We start from the raw sequence: 20,551 nt of genomic DNA, 5'->3' as shown, positions 1-20,551 counted from the left end.
GCACACATTATCTAAAACGGCGCCAGTAGCACTATAGTTATATATGCATTTTGTGTTAACTTGTTCAACTACAGACTGTATATTTTATCTGTTAATATTGTGTTAATATTATTTTATGTGACGTATGTGATGCATGTACTGTGTTTTGCTCCTTGATCTTTGAGGAACGTAGTTTCGTTCAACTGTGTGCATGTATGCGGTGGAATAATAAACTTGCAGCAACAGAAAGTTCATTCCCTGAGACTGCAGCGCATCTAGTGGACAATTGCGGTACTGCAGGGGTTCAGCAGATCCCCAAAAGTAAAAGGATCGTGAGTCAGGAAGTGCTGGGAGTTAACATGGCTTCGAAAGGCCAAGTCGAGAGTTTAACCGAGGAGGCAATTTGTTCCATCTGCCTGGATTTCTTCACCGATCCGGTGTCACTGGATTGTGGACACAACTTCTGCCGCTCCTGTATCAGAAGGTGTTGGAAAAGGGAGGAGAGAAACTCCTGGCCAGAATGCAGAGAGGAGTTTATCGACCGGACCCTCAGGGTCAATCAGGCCTTAGCAAGACTGGCTGAGAAAACTCGAAAAGTAAACCCGAATCCGAGAGAGAAGAAAAATAAACTTCACTGCGAGGAACATCAGGAAGAACTGAAGCTGTTTTGTGAGACGGACGAGAAATTAATCTGTGTGATCTGTAGAGATGCGCGGGAACACAAGTACCACAACTTCATGCCGGTTAAAGAAGCAGTTGAAATCTATAAGGTAAAAACAAACAGATTTTGATCACCTGAATACTTCGCTGCCTCTTTATTTTTTAAATTCCCGATATGACAATCAACTGATCTGAATGGGCGCTGTATCTTTGTCGTCTAATTCATTCACTCTCTGATACCAGGATCGGGTGAAATCTTCCTTAGAATCTCTCACAGAAAAGAAGTCAGACTTCCAGGAAATGGAGCGACAACACAAAGAGAAGATTTCAAGAGTTCGGGCGAGTCCTTCCTCTGCGGAATTTCTGATCTTGTTGTGTACATTTGCTCCTTTGAAACACAATAGCAGATGTTTGCAGCTCCACTGACCTGGCTCCGATCCTGGCTTCTGGTGCTGTCTGCATGACGTTTGCATATCCTCCTGTGAACTCGGCGGTTCGGTCATATCCTCCGCGCTGGCTGTAATTATTAATGATGCCAAATTAATCCGGTGAAAGTGGGTGGTATGTGAATTAAACTGGAGTTAACAGATATTGAGGGAGAATGGATTTAAGGGAAATGTGAGAGAATAGAATCAATAAGATTTCTCTGATAACCAGTATATACTCTGATGGGCCGAATGGTCATCTTCAATGTTATAAGGGATACAATGCAGTAACAGTATTTATTAATGCTCAACTTTCATTTGACAGGAACAGTCACACAGTCTTCCGTCCCACATCACTTCCCAGTTTGGTGAACTGCACCGGATTCTCACCGAGAGAGAGCAGCATCTACTCAGAGATCTCGGGGAAGAAAAGGAGAGAATTCTAATCCCAATGGAGAAAAACCTTCAATGGATTCAAGAGAATTTAAATTCTATTCAGAAGAAACTCTCAAAGTTGCAGGAACAGATGGCTCAAAAAGATAGTGTCGTATTTCTCAAGGTGAGGGGTTACATGTAAATTTCATTCTAAGAAAGTTCACAGGCATGAGGTGGCGAGTGATATATTTAAAGTTAATGTAGCATTTCCCGATAGTTAGAAACTAATTTAACTTGAAAGATGCTTTGACTGTTGCTGTCTCCAAAATGGCCTCCCACAATATATGCACATCACAAGAAAGTCTGCACAGTACCACAGCATAGTGATTATCGTAATGCATTAGAAATAGAGTACCAGCAATCAGTGATCGGGGTTCAGTTCCCGCCACTGTCAGTAAGGAGTTCGGACTTTCTACACTTGAGAGCGTGGGATTCCTCTGGGTGCTCCAGTATCCTCCCACATTTTCCAAAGACCTTCAGGTTAGGGTTAGCAAGTTGTGGTCATGCTGTGTTGGCTCTGAAAGGGCGGCAAGACTTGCGAGCTACCCTCAGCACATATGTGGACCCTGTTAGTCATTGATGGAAAACGGCACATTTTTCTGTAAATTTGATGTTTTGATATACATGTGACAATGAAAGCAAATGTGTTTCATCTCTTACTTCAGTCTCTGGGGAACGAGTTACTAAGATCTGAGCACTGAGCAGCAACTGTGTCTGTGATTCACCTTGCAGTATGCTCCCTGAAACGCACATTAAAATCCAGTTACAGTCTCAAGTTCTAAGTTTGTCAGGAATGACCAGTGTGAGGGTCTCTTTGTTGGTCTGTGGGAACAAAGGCTGAACTGCATAAGGTAAACATATAGCCTGTTTTCTTCTTCAGATATGTTCCACAAGGGATTCTATCCCATTCTGCATCACATCAGGCAATTCAGCCCATGATCTCCTGTCATTTCCTACTCTGCACAAGCCTGTTCCTATCTCTTCACCACACCCATCAACAGTGGCCCAAACTCCATCTGTTCATTTACCTTCCACGTTACATTGAATCTCTTCTGTCTGCTTTAGCCACACAGTGGCAGCTTTCTTCACTAGATTTCTTATGGGATTTATCAAAGACCACCTTGCAATTTTTATCCTCTCAACCAGCGATACTTTCTCTAACCTCAACACCATCACTTACATTGATAAATGTAAACCTCTGCAATCTGATCGTCAGTGACATTTTATCAAAGTGTCAATCCTCTTCTAATCTTTCCTGAAGATTTCTTCCACTGAATTAAAATGCATTTTTCAGAAACTTCCATGTGTTCATTCTCTCTGTGTGTCTCTAAGAGTGTGAGCTAGACAGTTGGAAATGGGATTTTTAGCAGCTGTGATAACTTGGCTAAAATTCCTGTTGTCCGGATATGGAAGATTTCAATGAAGTCAAATCTCTGTTTTATTTCTTTCAGGAGGAAGCTTGTTGGAAGAAGAGGTACGTCTGCTCTTAACAGAAATTACGCATGTTTTTGTGAAAAGATTCATGGATTGTTGATGATTTGTTTATAACCAACTGTTTAATAATTGCAGGAATATTGAAGAGAAACAATTATTGTCAGTGGCAGATGGTACACTGCCGGTTGAAAAATTTGATCAGCCTCTATTGCATACAGGGTGGAGAGATATGTTTCATGTCACTAAGTTGAGTAAGTCTAATTTTTTATCCTTGTCTTTGAGAGAACTTTACGTACTAATGGGATGCAAAGATTGAATTTAGCGACCAACTGGTGGGTGATTTGAGTTTAATTTCAGCAAAAACCCCACAGGCTGGGCAGCATCACTTTCATATCATCAGCTGCCGAGGTCAGATCCCTGAAAAGAACCAACAGAGTGGTACACGGGCTGTTACATTAACTACTTCATCCTGAATCCATCTAGACTACAAAATATTGCATGAGCTGAGGCTCAATTCTACCATGGCTGCTGAGGGATTAACATTCATTAAATTAAATGACAGAAAAAATCTTTTGTCAAAGACCTTGCTGAAGTTCAGGGTGGCAATATCTACAACTCTTCTGATCAATTGCTACTGTCGCCTCTTCAATCAACCTAATGAAATACGTCATTGGTTTTTCTACCCACAAAGGCATGTTAACTATCTCTAATCACTCTTTACCTTTTCAATTGCTGGCAAAACTGTTTCTCAGAATCCATTCCAATCACTTTCCCACCATTGATGTTAGGCTCAGCAGCCTGGCATTCCCTGGCTTGTCCTTCTAGTCCTTCTTACCGAAAAGCACAACCTGAATCTTCAGTCTTTGGCGTCTCACCTGTGGCTAAATGCCAAGTACTGTAAATACATCTGCCAGAGCCCCTGCAAGTTCTTCCCAAATCCTAATGCTCTCAGATACTCTCCACCAGGCTTCAGGGATTTATCCATATTAATATGCTTTATAAGACCATAAGACCGAAAGGTATAGGAGCAGAAGTAGGCCTTTCGGCCTATCCAGTCTTCTCCGCCATTCAATCATGAGCTGATACAATTCTTCCAGTCATTCCCACTCTGCTGCCTCCACCCCGTACCCTTTGATGCCCTGGCTAATCAATAACCTATCTATCTCTGCATTAAATGAACCCAATGACTTGGCCTCCACAGCAGCTCATGGCAAACAATTCTACAGATTTACCACCCTCTGACAAAAGTAATTTCTCTGCATTTCTATTCTAAATGGACGTCCTTCAATCCTGAAGTTGTGCCCTCTTGTCCTAGACTCCCATACTATGGGAAATAACTTTGCCATATCTAACCTGTTCAGGCCTTTTGACATTTGGAATGTTTCTGTGAGATCCCCCTCATTCTCCTGAACTCCAGGGAATACAGCCCAAGAGCTGCCAGACGTTCCTCATACAGTAACCCTTTCATTCCTGGAATCATTCTCTTGAATCTTCTCTGAACCCTCTCTAATGTCAGTATATCCTATCTGAAATAAGGAGCCCAAAACAGCACACAATACTGCAAGTGTGGTCTCACAAGTGCCTTATTGAGCCTCAACATCACATCCCTGCTCATATATTCTATACCTCTAGAAATGAATGCCAACATTGCATTTGCCTTCTTCACCACCGACTCAACCTGGAGGTTAACCTTTGGGTATCTTGCACAAGGACTTCCAAGTCTCTCTGCATCTCTGCATTTTGAATTCTCTCCCCATCTAAATAATAGTCTTCCCGTTTATTTCTTCCACCAAAGTGCATGACCATACAATTTCCAAAATTATATTTCATTTGCCACTTCTTTGCCCATTCCCCTAAACTATCTAAGTCTCTCTGCAGGCTCTCTGTTTCCTCAACACTACCTGCTCCTCCACCTATCTTTGTATCATCAGCAAATTTAGCCAAAAATCCATGAATCCCATAGTCCACATCATTAAAGTACTGTACATCATAAAAAGCAGCGGTCCCAACACCAACCCCTGTGGAACTCCACTGGTAACCGGCAGCCAGTCAGAATAGGATCCCTTTATTCCCATTCTCTGTTTTCTGCTGATCAGCCAATGCTCCACCCATCCTAGTAACTTCCCTGTAATTCCATGGGCTCTTATCTTGCTAAGCAGCCTCATGTGCGGCACTTTCTCAAAAGCCTTCTGAGAATCCAAGTACACCACATCTACTGCATCTCCTTTGTCTACCCTGCTTGTAATTTCCTCAAAGAATCACAGCAGGTTTGTCAGGCAGGATTTTCCCTTCAGGAAACCATGCTGGCTTTGGCCTATCTTGTCATTTGCCTCCAGGTACTCCGTAATCTCCGTAACCCTTAACAATTGATTCCAACAACTTCCCAACCACCGATGTCAGGCTAAGAGGTCTTTAGATTCCTTTCTGCTGCCTCCCACCCTTCTTAAATAGCGGAGTAACATTTGAAATTTCCCATCATCTGGAACAATGCCAGAATCTATTGTTTCTCGAAGGATCATTGTTAATGCCTCCACAATCTCTCCAGCTACTTCCTTCAGAACCCGAGGGTACATTCCATCAGGTCCAGGAGATTTATCCATCCTCAGACCATTAAACTTCCTGACCACCTTCTCAGTCATAATTTTCACTGCACATACTTCACTTCCCTGACACTTGAATGTCCGGTATACTGCAGATGTCTTCCACTGTGACGACCGATGCAAAATACTTATTCAGTTCCTCTGCCATCTCTGCATGTCTCATTACAATACTTCCGGTGTCATTTTCTGTTGGTCCTATATCTACCCTCAACTCCCTTTTACCATTTATATACTTAAAAAAGCTTTTAGTATCTTCTCTGAAATTAGTTGCCAGCTTCCTTTCATAATTCCTAATGACCCTCTTAGTTTCCTTCCGCAAGTTTTTGAAAACTTCTCAATCCTCTATCTTCCCACTAGCTTTGGCTTCATAGGATGACCTTTTTTTTCTTTTACTTTGGCTCTGACTTCACTTGTCAGCCACAGTAGTGTCCTTCCATTTGAAAATTTCTTCTTATTTGGAATATATCTGTCTTGTACTTCCCTCATTTTTCACAGAAACTCTGCTGTCCTTCCTGCTAGTGTCCCTTTCCAGTCAACTTTGGCCAGTTCCCCTCTCATGCCATTGTAATTTCTTTTATTCCACTGAAATACTGACACATTGGATTTTAGTTTCTCCTTCTCAAATTTCAAAGTGAACTCAATCATATTATGATCACTGTTCCCTAACCTTAAGCTCTCTCATCAACTCTGGATCATTGCACAACACCCAGAACAGCCAATCCCTTAGTGGGCTCAACAACAAGCTGTTCTAAAAAGCCATCCCTTAGACATTCTACAAATTCTCTCTCTTGACCTCCAGTACTGGCCTGGTTTTCGCAATCCACTTTCATGTTAAAATCCACAACGATTATCATGACATTGCCCTTCTGACATGCCTTTTCTAGCTCCTGCTGTAATTTGTAATCCACATCCCGGCTGCTGTTTGGAGGCTTGTATACAACTGCCATTAGGGTCCTTTTACCCTTGCCATTTCTTAACTCAACCCATAGAGACTCTACACCTTCTGATCCTATATCATCCCTTTCTAATGATTTAATATTATTTCTTATACACAGGGCCACACCACCCCTTCTCCCTACTAACCTATCTTTCTGATATACTGTATATCCTTGGACATTCAGCTCCCAATGGGAGCCACCCTTTAGCCAAGTTTCAGAGATGGCCAGAATGTCATACTTGCCAATTTGTTGCTAAATTTCAAGATCATCCATTTTATTTCTTATGCTGCATGCATTCAAATATAACAATTTCAGCCCAGTATTTGTTGCTTTCTGTTTTAACTGCACCAGGCCTCTATTGCCCTGTAAATTATCTCACTGGCTATGACTATGCCTCATCTCCTACCTTTCCTTTCTGTCATCTCGCCAACTCCTCCTTTTTGTGTTGTGATATGTTCCAGGACATATGTTCCACATGGTAGGCTTATTCGGAAAGTTAGAAGGCATGGGATCCAGGGAAGTTTGGCTAGGTGGATTCAGAATTGGCTTGCCTGCAGAAGGCAGAGGGTCATGGTGGAGGGAGTACATTCAGATTGGAGGATTGTGACTAGTGGTGTCCCACAAGGATCTGTTCTGGGACCTCTACTTTTCATGATTTTTATTAACGACCTGGATGTGGGGGTAGAAGGGTGGGTTGGCAAGTTTGCAGATGACACAAAAGTTGGTGGTGTTGTAGATAGTGTAGAGGATTGTCAAAGATTGCAGAGAGACATTGATAGGATGCAGGAGTGGGCTGAGAAGTGGCAGATAGAGTTCAACCCGGAGAAGTGTGAGGTGGTACACTTTGGAAGGACAAACTCCAAGGCCGAGTACAAAGTAAATGGCAGGATACTTGGCAGTGTGGAGGAGCAGAGGGATCTCGGGGTACATGTCCACAGATCCCTGAAAGTTGCCTCACAGGTGGATAGGGTAGTTAAGAAAGCTTATGGGGTGTGAGCTTTCATAAGTCGAGGGATAGAGTTTAAGAGTTGCGATGTAATGATGCAGCTCTATAAAAATCTGGTTAGGCCACACTTGGAGTACTTTGTCCAGTTCTGGTCACCTCACTATAGGAAGGATGTGGGAGCATTGGAAAGGCTACAGAGGAGATTTACCAGGACGCTGCCTGGTTTAGAAATGCATTATGATCAGAGATTAAGGGAACTAGGGCTTTACTCTTTGGAGAGAGGGAGGATGAGAGGAGACATGATAGAGGTGTACAAGATAATAAGAGGAATAGATCATGGATAGCCAGCGCCTCTTCCCCAGGGCACCACTGCTCAATACAAGAGGACATGGCTTTCAGGTAAGGGATGGGAAGTTCAAGGGGGATATTAGAGGAAGGTTTTTTACTCAGAGAGTGGTTGGTGCATAGAATGCACTGCTTGAGTCAGTGGTGGAAGCAGATACACTAGTGAAGTTTAAGAGACTACTAGACAGGTATATGGAGGAATTTAAGGTGGGGGCTTATATGGGAGGGAGGGTTTGAGGGTTGGCACAACATTGTGGGCCGAAGGACCTGTACTGTGCTGTGCTATTCTTTGTTCTATGTTCTGTGTAGGACATCACCCAGAACCTCATCTCGACCCTTTTCAATGCCAGCACATCCTTGCTTTGACAAGAGGCTCAATACAGTTCACAACAGTCCAAATGTGGTCTGACCAATGCCTTACAAAGCTTCAGCATTACACCATTGGTTTTATAGTCCGGTTCTCTCAAAAGGAATCCTAGCATTGCACTTGCCTTCCTCACTCAACCTGCGAGTTACCCTTTGGGGGATCATGCACTAGGACTCCCAATTCTCTTTACACATCCTGTTTCTGAATTTTCTCCCCATTTCAAGAATATTCTACATCTTTATATCTTCTCCTAAAATGCATTACCATACACTTCCCAAAACTGAATTCCATCTGCCACCTCTTTGCCCATTCTCCTAATTCCCTGCCTCCTCAGCACTAACTGCCTTCCACCTATTTTTGTATTAATCATAGTCATACTTTATTGATCCCGGGGGAAATTGGTTTTCGTTACAGTTGCACCATAAATAATTAAATAGTAGTAAAACCATAAATAATTAAATAGTGATATGTAAATTATGCCAGGAAATAAGTCCAGGACCAGCCTATTGGCTCAGGGTGTCTGACCCTCCAAGGGAGGAGTTGTAAAGTTTGATGGCCACAGGCAGGAATGACTTCCTATGACGCTCTGTGTTGCATCTCGGTGGAATGAGTCTCTGGCTGAATGTACTCCTGTGCCCACCCAGTACATTATGTAGTGGATGGGAGACATTGTCCAAGATGGCATGCAACTTAGACGGCATCCTCTTTTCAGATACCACCGTCAGAGAGTCCAGTTCCATCCCCACAACATCACTGGCTTTACGAATGAGTTTGTTGATTCTGTTGGTGTCTGCTACCCTCAGCCTGCTGCCCCAACACACAACAGCAAACATGATAGCACTGGCCACCACAGACTCGTAGAACATCCTCAGCATCGTCCGGCAGATGTTAAAGGACCTCAGTCTCCTCAGGAAATAGAGATGGCTCTGACCCTTCTTGTAGACAGCCTCAGTGTTCTTTGACCAGTCCAGTTTATTGTCAATTCGTATCCCCAGGTATTTGTAATCCTCCACCATGTCCACACTGACCCCCTGGATGGAAACAGGGGTCACCGGTGCCTTAGCCCTCCTCAGGTCCATACCAGCTCCTTAGTCTTTTTCACATTAAGCTGCAGATAATTCTGCTCACACCATGTGACAAAGTTTCCTACCATAGCCCTGTATTATCCGCAAACTTGGCCACAAAGACTTCAATTCTGTCATCCAGATCACTGACATAGAATGTGAAAGGAAGTGGTTACAACACTGACCCTTGGAAAACTACTAGTCACTGGCAGCCAACTCGAAAAGGCCCCCTTCATTCCCACTCTTTGCTAGTCAGCCATTCTCCTGCCATTGCTAGTGTCTTTCCCGTGATGCCGTGGGTTCTTATCTTGTTTAGCAGCGGCACCTCGTGAGATGTATTCTGAAAATCCCAGTGAACAACCTTTCCCGAATCTCCTTTGTCTATCCTGTCTGTTATTTCATCAATAAGTTCCAACAGATTTCTCAGACAAGTTTTACCATTATGTATGCAGAGCTGAGGCTCTATAAGGCATTGGTCAGACTGAACTTGTTGGAGCAGCATTTCTCTATAATACAATAATGTTGTGAGAAACATTTGATGCAAACCGTTCCTTTTATTGTTCCATTCTGTCCAGTCCATTCCTCATATGGATAATATTCTGCAAGTATGGGCATAATGGTGACCAGCTGCAGCTGTACAGTGCACTGGTGAGAACACACCTACAGTACTCTGTTCGATTTGACCTCCTGAACTGAAAAAAAAAAACATAATGCCACTGGAAGGAGATTTACCAGCTCGTTCCGGAAATGAGAGGGATGTCCTATCAAGGGATGCTGCATGGTTAAGGTCTAGATGAGCTTGGAAGAATGAGGGGTGGACCTTATTTAAACATAACAGATCCTAAGGGACTTGACTTAGCCAGGTAGATGTTCAGATGTTTTCTCAAGTATGACAGTCATGAGCAAGAGCACTTACAAGTTAGGGGTCATTTATTTACAACTGAGGTGCGCGCAAATTTCTTTTCATGGCAGGTTGTCGATCTGTGGAACTGTCAGCCCAGGACGGTGGTAGAGACCTGTTTATTGGAAATCTTTATGTTGGAGATAGAGAAATGCTCGAACGTTCATGGAAGTGAGTGCTTTGGCAGATTGGCACAGAAGAGGATTTGATGACAACAGAGATTAATTATGGCTGTATTGAATGATAGGGTTGGTTTGAGGAACCTGGTGACCAACTCCTGCTTCCTTATTGCCTCCTTATATTCTGTGCAATTTTCAAAATACTATACTTGGTACATGGCAGAGAGGGAATGCTGCAGGAGAATCTGGGGAACTTCAGACTGTTCAGTAGTGGGTACGTTAATGGAAGGCATTCTGAGTTGCTTGGGGCTGTGCTTTTCAAGCCCTCCACCCACCTCCACCCCAGGGACTCTCTAATTCTCTGCTTCTCCCCCCAGTCTCTGTCACCCTGGATGTGGAAATGGCGCATCCGGGGTGTCTGAGGATCGGAAGAGTGTGAGGTGGACTCGAACCCGGAGGAATCTCCCCGACAATGGGAAGAGGTTCACAGTCTGGTTCTGTGTGCTGGGATCGGAGGGATTCACATCAGGGAGACCTTACTGGGAGGTGGAGGTGACAGGGAATCAGCGCTGGATTCTGGGAGTCGCCGCAGAGTCTGTGGAGAGGAAGGGTGGTATCGCACTGAGCCCAGAGACTGGATTCTGGACAGTCCAGCGGGTTTGTAACGAGTTTCATGTTCTGACCTCTCCTCCATATTGTCTCACTGCCGGTCCCATTCACAGAGAAACTTTGTCCTTTTTTCTGGACTTGGGATGGAAGCCAGTGGCTGAGAATTTGCAGTTCCTCTCCTGGGCCATAAAGGGTTGGGGTCCCGGGGCCAGCGTCAGGAGTACGTCCAGGTAATTATAAATATGGGGATGGTGTGATGATCACAAATAGATATTCAACCTGTCAACGCATTAGTTTTAATTTCATTTGTCAATGGAACAGCGATGCTTTTGCAAATATATAAACATTGAAATAATCTCTCTTCCCACGGCTCCAGCAGCAGTGTGGGACTGCGGGTTCTGAGCTCCCCAGGTTACCCTAAAATCCACTGAATTGGTGTGGTAGTAACATGCAAAGCACTGGAGGAATACAGCAGGTCAGGCAACATTCATCAAGGGATAAGCACAGCTGACGTTTCCTATCGAAACTTCATAGTAAACTGACCCTTTGTAGATAATAAAAACCGGTGCAAGGACCACAGGCTTCTCCATTCTCCCTATTTGTTGCATTTACCCTGAGCGTTGTAGACGAAGGGCCCGAAGCACTATTGCAGATTCCCACCACCCATCCCACAATCTCTGTGACCCACTACAGTCAGGAAGCAGGTACAGAAGCATCACGACTGGGACTGCCAGACTGGCTAACAGCTTCTACCATCAGGCTCTGAGACCAATGAGTACACTGCCACCACCGAGGTCTCAGCACTAGGACTGCGAGCAGTTTACTGTTTACCAGTGATGTGCATTACATACATTTAAAATTATATTTTAATTAAATTATTTATGGTAATATTTTGCTTTATGTGCTGTGTGTGATATTTCTTTTGCAAGTGTATTATGGTCCGGCGGAAAGTTGTTTCATTTGAAAACACAGAAAAAACATAGAAAACCTGCAGCACAATACAGTCCCTTTGGCCCACAATGCTGTGCTGAACATGTACAGTGGCATGCAAATGATTGGGCACCTCTGGTCAAAATTTCTGTTACTGTGAATAGCTAAGCCAGTAAAAGATGAACTGATTTCCAAAAGGCATAACGTTAAAGATGATACATTTCTTTAATATTTTAAAGCAAGAAAACTTTTTATTTCCATCTTTCACAGTTTCAAAATAACAAAAGAGGAAAAGGGCCCGAAGCAAAAGTTTGGGCACCCTGCATGGTCAGTACTTAGTAACACTCCTTTTGGCAAATATCACAGCTTGTAAATGCTTTTTGTAGTCAGCTAAGAGTTTTTCAATTCTTGTTTGGGGGCTTTTCGCCCATTCTTTCTTGCAAAAGGCTTCTAGTTCTGCGAGGTTCTTGGGCCGTCTTGCATGCACTGCTCTTTTGAGGTCTATCCACAGATTCTCGGTGATGTTTAAGTCGGGGGACTGTGAGGGCCATGGCAAAACCTTCAGCTTGCGCCTCCTGAGGTAGTCCATTCTGGATTTTGAGGTGTGTTTAGGATCATTATCCTCTTGTAGAGGCCATCCTCTTTGGCTTTTTTACAGATGGTGTAATGTTTGCTTCCAGAATTTGCTGGTGTTTAATTGAATTCATTCTTCCCTCTGCCAGTAAATGTTCCCCGTGCCACTGGCTGCAACACAAGCCCAAAGCATGAGCAATCCACCCCCGTGCTTAACAGTTGGAGAGGGGTTCTTTTCATGAAATTCTGCACCCTTTTCCCCCCAAACATACCTTTGCTCATTGATGCCAAAAAGTTCTATTTTAACTTCATCTGTCCACAGGACTTGTTTCCAAAATGCATCAGGCTTGTTTAGATCAGGGGTCCCCAACCTTTTTTGTACCGTGGACCAGATTAATATTGACAATATTCTTGCGGATCGGCTGAACCGGGGTGGGGGGGTGTGTTCAGGTAGGGTTAAACTCACCTCAACATGTCTTTTACAGTTAGGGTTGCCAACTTTCTCACTCCCAAACAAGGGACAAAAGTAGCAGTCAAATCCTGGGACACTTTACCCCAGGAAAGACTACTGTGACCATGGAGCCTTGTGCGGGCACCTGTGTGCGCATGCGCGACGTGCGCACATCCATGTCGATTTTTTTTCCCACAAATCGGTTTTGCCTTCATCTTCCTGACTATATTGTACATATTTTATTTCTACTTTACTTAGGCTGTGTATTTATCATATCATTCCTGCTTTTACTATATGTTAGTGTTATTTATTTTCGGTTTTATGTGTCATTCGGTATGATTTGTTAGGTTATCTTTTGGGTCTGGAAACACTCAAAAATTTTTCCCATATAAATTAATGGTAATTGCTTCTTCACTTCACGCCATTTTGGCTTGAAAGGTTTCATAGGAACGCTCTGCCTTAGCAGGGGAAATACGGGACAAACCAATTTAGTCCAATATACGGGATGTCCTGGCAAATACGGGACAGTTGGCAACCCTATGATCAAGTTCGACAGGGCATGACAGGGAATGAGGAAAGGTGCAGCTGACTCACATTGTTTCCTCATGGCCTGGTAGCACATGGTTTGCGGCCCTGTACCGGTCCGCGGCCTGGTGGCTGGGGACCACTGCCTTGCATGGTTTAGATGTTCCTTTGAACCTTTTGAATGGAACATTTTGGCTGCAATGGCCCTCACGGTCCCCTGATCTAAACTTCATCAAGAATAGACCTCAAAAGAGCAGTGCATGCAAGATGGCCCAAGAATCTCACAGAACTAGAAGCCTTTTGCAAAGAAGAATTTTCTGTACCTACCATAACTTCCCTGTCTCATTGGAACTTACCCATGCAGAACTCCACACATTTGCCACATTTCTTTCGTACTTTTCCCTGAGAACATCTGTTCCCAATTTAAGCTTCCAATTTCCTGCCTGATAGCCTCATAATTCCGCTTACTCGAATTAAACACTTTTTTAACTTGTCTCCAATGCTATTGTAAAGGAGATGGAATTGTGATCACTGTCTCCAAAATGTTCTCCCACTGAGAGATCTGACACCTGACCAGGTTCATTTCCCAATACCAAATCAAGTACAGTCTCTCCTCTTGTAGGCTTATCTACATATTGTGTCAGGAAACCTTCCCGAACACACCTAACAAACTCCACCCCATCTAAACCCCTTGCTCTAGGGAGATGCCAATCGATATTTGGGAAATTAAAATCTCCTACCAGGACAACTCTGTTATTATTACAACTTTCCAGGATCTATTTCCGTATCTGCTCCTCGATATCCCCGTTACTATTGGGCAGCCTATAAAAAAACACCCAGAAAAGTTATTGACCCCAGAAAAGTTATTGACCCCTTCCTGTTCCTAATTTCCACCCACAAGAGACTCCGTCGTAAATCCCTCCATGACGTCCATCTTTTCTGCAGTCGTGACACTAGGCTACGTCCACACTCTGCCGGATAATTTTGAAAACGCCGGTTTCGAGTAAAAACGATAGGCGTCCTCACTAAGCGTTTTTCAAAATATCTCTGTCCACATTAGATGGATATTTGGGCGAATCTGCTCTTCTGGGCATGCGCAGGACACAGAACAAGCGAAGAGGAAATGGTATACTGAATGCGCGTTTGTCCAGTTACAGAGTAAAAAAACCTAAAAGGAATTGCTTTTGGCTCTCGCGCAGGAGGACTTAAAACTAAAAAAAAACAAATACTGGATTGTATGGAGGCAACCGACAGGGAGTTCACGGACAGTACGACCCGGCTGACGACGAACATTGAAAAACTGACTAACTCTGTTGCATTAATAAAGCACCTTGTTAAATGTCTGCATCAGTGTTATCTTGTATTTCCATACAACGTTACCTTAGGCTGTTACACATCTATTGTCAGAGAAGTACTTGCATAAATAGGTAAACCACCTTCATACAAGCAAGGACAGAAAACAGGGCAAAGTGAGTATACTTATTTATTCAGTAAGCTCAGGGTCAAAGTATGTGATGAGTACATTTCTAGCCCTTATGGCTTCAGTCTCGTTGCCGTCTGTTCTGAAATTGTTATGTGGTGGCGTACAAGAAAACAACGAACATCTGTCCCGGCTCGTCATGACAGCGTTTTTAAATAGTCAAAAAAGCTCACTTTACAATTTAACTCTCACGCCGTTCACACAGACTGCGCGTTATAACAGCCATATAACGGCTTGCGCAGTACCAAGCAGACGCTGAAAAAACATTGTTGTTGTGGTGTTGTCATGACAGCGTTTTTAAATCTCTCCTTTTACCCCGTACACACTACGCTGGATATTAAGCGTTTTCAGATTTATTCACTCTGGAGAGTGTTTTCGAAAATCTCCGTTTTCGGGGGCCGAAAACGCCGGCTCAGTGTGGACGGGAGGGCAAAACGAAGAGAAAAAGCTTCGTTTTCAAAATTATCCGGCGTAGTGCGGACGTAGCCTGTCTCTGATCAACAGTGCCACGCCCTGTCTCAAAACCTTTCCGAAACATCCAAAACCCGGCACCTGAAATAACCATTCCTGACCCTGAGCCATCCAAGTTTCTGTAATGGTCACCACATCATCGCTCCAAGTACTGATCCACGCTCTAAGCTCATCCGCTTTGTTCACAATACTCCTTGTGTTAAAATAGACACATCTCAAACTGTTGGTCTGAGCGCGTCGCTTCTCTGTCACCTGCCTATTCTCCCTCTCGCACTGTCCACAAGATTTCTCTATTTGTGAGCCAACTGCCTCTTCCCCAGTCTCTACAGTTTGGTTCCCATCCCCTAACGTTACTAGTTTAAACTCCCCAGTACCCTTAGCAAATCATCCCCCCGGGATATTGGTCCCCCTGCGATTCAAGTGCAACCCAACCTTTTCGTACAGGTCCCACCCGGCCCCAAGAGAGGTCCCAATGATCCAGAAATCTGAATCCTTGCCCCCTGCTCCAATCCCTCAGCCACGCATTTACCCTCCACCTCATTCTATTCCTATATTCACTGTCACGTGGTACAGGCATTAATCCCGAGATTATTACCTTTGCGGTCCTGCTTCTCAGTTTCCTACCTAACTCCCTGTAGACTGTTTTCAGGACCTCCTCTTTTCCTACCTATGTGGTTGGCACCTGTATGCACCACGACCTCTGGCTGTTCTCCATCCCACTGCAGGATATCGTGGACGCGATCCCGGACCCTGTCACCTGGGAGGCATTCCTTTCCGGCGTCCACAGAATCGCCTGTCTGACCCTCTGACTATAGACTCTCCCATCACTACTGCTATCCTCTTCCTTTCCCTACCCTTCTGAGCCACAGGGCCGGAATCTGTGTCAGATCCCACCCTTCTGAGCCACAGGGCCGGACTCTGTGTCAGATCCTACCCTTCTGAGCCACAGGGCCCGACTCTGTGTCAGATCCTATCCTTCTGAGCCACAGGGCCGGGCTCTGTGTCAGATGCTACCCTTCTGAGCCACAGGGCCGGGCTCTGTGTCAGATGCACGGCCACTGTTGCTTCCGCCAGGTAGGCTGTCTCCACCCCTGCCCCCCAACAGGACTCAAACAGGAGTACTTATTGTCAAGGGGTACAGTCACAGGGGTGCTCTCTGGTACCTGACTTTTACTCTTCCCCGTCTCCCTCCTGACTGTTACCCATTTGTCTGTCTGTGTCCCGTGGCCCCGGCGTGAACCCCCTGCCTATAACGCCTTTCTATCACCTCCTCGTTCTCCCTGACCAGACGAAGGTAATCGAGCTGCATCTCCAGTTCCCTAACGCGGTCCCTTAGGAGCTGCAGCTCGACATATCGGGTGCAGATATGGCCATCCGGGCGGCTGGGAGACTCCAGGACCTCCCACATCTGACACCGAGCACAGAACACCGGCCTCACACACATACTTCCTTTCCGCGATTAACACAGGTAGACCTACCTCGTCTGGTTCGATGTACTGCATGTACAGTCAGATGACAATAACTTGAACTTCATCTGCAAATAAATTGAGAGGGGAGGTGACTGGCATAGTAAGGTGCAGGGAAAGGTGGAGTAAGAGCTGAACGGTGATAGGCGAATTCACGTGGGAGGATTGGCAGACGAGGGAGCGGAGGGATTGTAGAAATGATGTCAGAACTGGGAGGTGATAGGTGGAAATGACAAAGGACTGACGATGATGGAAGAGAAAAGCACAGCATGGATTAGCGGGGGGCGGGGGGGTGCTGTGGATACCAGTGGGAGGAGTGTGTGGGCGATGGGCAGATGGAGAGTTGGGGATGAGGGGAAAGAGAGCGGGGAATCGGGCCGCAGGATCAGGAGGCAGAGATAAGTACAAAAAGGAAAATTGAATTCGATATTTACGCTTGGACTCTGTTCCGGCAGAACCTGAGGTTCTGTACTTCTAAATTGCAAGGAACTTGAGTCAGGATCTAACGGCTTCTGCGTGAAACACACCATTCGATTATGGGCCCATTTTATCCCCAGAAAATTCTGAAAGCTGGCGGCAAGTTCACATTGATAACCTCTCACCGAATCAACTGAATTGGTGATTGTGGTGGTAATCTGCATAATGTGCCGCGTATTTCAAATAATGTTTTCCTTTTCCCCTCAATTCTTCGAGCATCTGAGTTTTGAGTCCGACATTATGCTGTTGTACAAGCTTTTATGGCAGTTCTTAAGGTTCTTAATTCAAGAGAGTGAGACGGCCGAATCCGAATTACTGGAGGGAAGTCTCGACCCGAAAATTCGACAATCCCAATGTCTCGACTGATGCTGCTCCACACTCTGAGTTAGTCCAAGAGTTTAATTTTCGCTCGTGAATTGAGAACTCGTCCAATCCAGCCGATGGCTGAGGAAATTCTGTACACTGAGTGCCGCTTTCAGACACGATCTGTGCAGTTTCACGACGCAGGGCCCCCACCTGCCGCTGGACATGGGCACTGCAGGAAGAGCAGAAATATTGTCGGTCCGTGACCTCCTCTTTTACCACGATGAGGCCACTCTCAGAGCGGAGGATCCACATCTCATATTTCGTTTAGCTAGCCTCCAACCTGATGGCGTGAAAACTGATCTCTCCTTCCAGTGATTTTTTTTTGTCTCCCCCTTTCCCTCTTCTCCGTCCTGGTCTCTTCCCTCTTCTCCCTATCTGCCCATCACCTCCCCTAGTGCCCCTCCTTTTCTTTCTCTCTTCGCCTATCAGATTCCTTCCTCTCCAGCTCTTTACCTTTCCCACCCACACAGCTTCACATATCACCTACCAGCTAGTCCTCCCTACCCTCCCCCCACTTTTTTATTCTGACGTCTTCCCTCTTCCTTTCCAGCCATGCAGTACACTGTTTATTCGTTTCCACAGATGCTGCCTGACCTGCTCAGTTAGGTCAGCATTTTGTACGTATAACTCTGGATTTCCTGCATCTGCAAAATCTCTTCTGTAACAGAAAATACACACGAGGCTGGAACAGGAGAAGGAATTTATTGTTTATGGAATTTTGGTATCGGCAGTAAGGCCGGCATTTACCGCCCACCGGCTGCACTTAAGAAGTTGGAAACGAGAGACTTCAGCTGCGGCAGTCCATGTGCTACCGGGCAGCGAGATCCGGACTCCACAACCATAAAGAAACAGCGGATATGTTTACAGCCGGGAAGAAAGGGAACCTGGAGCAGAGAGAATTAGCAGATTCTAATGTCAGATACCTCAACCACCTGGAAGAAGCGACGGTGTCAGGAACACAATTCGGGATTTCGAGGGAAAAGAACAGGAATGTGAGCAAACTGATAGGTCGATGGGGATTTTCAAGCTGACTGGATGTAGAACGGGATAGTAAATTGTACTAATAGTCTTGTTAATTATTCAATAACTTTTTATTTTAATAAAATACTAGCCTTGGTAAACACTTTAAATCTATTGTTTGAGAGTTAAATTAGAAGGATGCTCAAATATCCGAACAACGTTTTAAAATTTATGAGATGATCACTGTGAAAAGATTTGAGATTCTGTCTGTGGCTTGTTAGTCCGGCCATTGGACTCTTCGATCGATATCTAAATCGATGCCCACCAGCGCACCTCGATTTAATGCTGCTGCGAACTCCTAATGGATTCCGGTTCTTCAGTTTACAATCAGGTTGAATCCCACGATTTGAACCCTAGCAGCTCAGGCATAACCGAGCGGAGGGATCAAATCCAGGTCGCCGGAGCTAAAAGACAGCAGCTGTGTTAACTATCTCAGTGTGCTAGCCGGAACCGCGTTTGTGTTTGGGACGGTGCAGTGAATTTATCGATTGCATAAGATGTACAACAGTTGGATCAGTCACCATTGCTTTTTCTTTCCCCAGAAACGTCCCTTTATTCGCAAACGTTCCAAATGACTCCACAGTGCGTACATTTGTAACCACCCGCAGTACCTGGTACCATTCCAGGTCTCGGCTTTTCAAGTACGCGGGACTGGTGCCTCTCTCGCCCCTTCAGGCAGTGAGTTCCCATCCCTCACCCACCTCTGGTTAAAACATTTTCCCCTCTCCAATCTAATTCTTCTGACAATTGCTTCAAATCTCTGCCCCTGGTTTAGAACCCTGCTGAAATGATATACAGGTTCTTCCTATTTACTCTGTCGAGACCGCCCATCATTTTATACACCTCGGTTATGTCACAGTGCCCTGACATTCGGTTCTATTGCTATTAAACATGGGGTCAGAATACTTGAGGCTCCGTAGTCTAGGACTGAACTGCTCCCCCACCCCACCCCCCAGCTTCTCCCGGGAGAAGTCGTCCATCAGGATACTGCCCCCAGCTCAACAGTGGGCTCCGTGGTAACGCAGAGCCGCTGCCAGAAGAACTGACCGGCTGTGCTGACAGAACAGCTTCGACAGCTAGTCAGACTGTCGACTCACCTAGTCCTGACGAAGGGTCTCGGCCTGAAACGTCGACTGCACCTCTTCCTAGAGATGCTGCCTGGCCTGCTGCGTTCACCAGCAACTTTGATGTGTGTTGTTACAACAATGTAAATCTCCCTTTCTTTCCTCTTTTCCCTTGTCTAAACAATCCTGAACTATGGTACCAAACACGGCAGAATTTAACTCAATCCCCTAGGTACTTCTGTGTGGGAACAGTAGATCACACGGTGTCGGGGTTACAAGTTTAATCTTAGTACTCCAGAAAGGAAGGAGAGATATTCTTTGAAACTACAGACCAACTGGTCTGGCATCAAGAGTGGGGAAATAATGGGAAGTGTTATGAAGGAAGTGGTAACAGGGCACTTAGAAAATAATAATGAGATATGGCAGGGTCGGCACGGATCTATTGAAGGAAAGTCACGTTTCACACATCTGTTGGAATGTATCCGGAGGCATGGATGTAATGCAAAGATCAGAACACACGCAGCATTTTGCCTCCGAATGCCGCTGTAAGGAGCCAGTGAATATTACAGAACATTAGAGCGCAGGGGTTTGCAGGTAGTGTAATGTTGACTGAAGGATCGATAATGCATGGAAATAAAGAATCGCAAGAAAGGGGTTGCGGTTGGTTGTCAGGCCGTGTCTCGATTTAATTATTGACTTCCCTACACAGTCACTGTTTGACACGCCCAGTTCCTCTAACATCTTGCGTGTTACCCCAGATTCCAGTGTTTGCATTCTCTTGTGTCTCACGTCCGTGAGCAGGCCAGCACTGCTACGTGCCTGAAAACTTGGGGAGATTTGGATTGTCAGCGCACAAAACTTCTGCCCTGTGACGAGTTCGGCTCAGCACGACTGCACTGTCATCCA

At 45.0% G+C, this 20,551-nt stretch overlaps 1 protein-coding gene across 1 annotated transcript in view; it reads left to right on the top strand.

Moving 5' to 3' along the window:
• The first annotated feature begins 321 nt into the window (after positions 1-321).
• The window catches only part of LOC134346437 (uncharacterized), a 119,092-nt gene continuing 98,862 nt past the window's right edge, over positions 322-20,551 (top strand). Inside the window, 5 exon segments of the mRNA XM_063047806.1 lie at positions 322-749; positions 1,390-1,623; positions 2,951-2,973; positions 3,069-3,184; positions 14,362-14,505. Of these exon segments, the coding sequence (XP_062903876.1) occupies positions 339-749; positions 1,390-1,623; positions 2,951-2,973; positions 3,069-3,184; positions 14,362-14,505 (928 nt within the window). The 5' untranslated portion in view covers positions 322-338.

This window comes from Mobula hypostoma, chromosome 5 (genome assembly GCF_963921235.1).
Source record: "Mobula hypostoma chromosome 5, sMobHyp1.1, whole genome shotgun sequence".
NCBI classification, from domain to species: Eukaryota; Metazoa; Chordata; class Chondrichthyes; order Myliobatiformes; family Myliobatidae; genus Mobula; species Mobula hypostoma.
The sequence above is the reverse complement of the archived record's forward strand: the minus strand, read 5'-3'. Positions and strand labels throughout refer to the sequence as shown.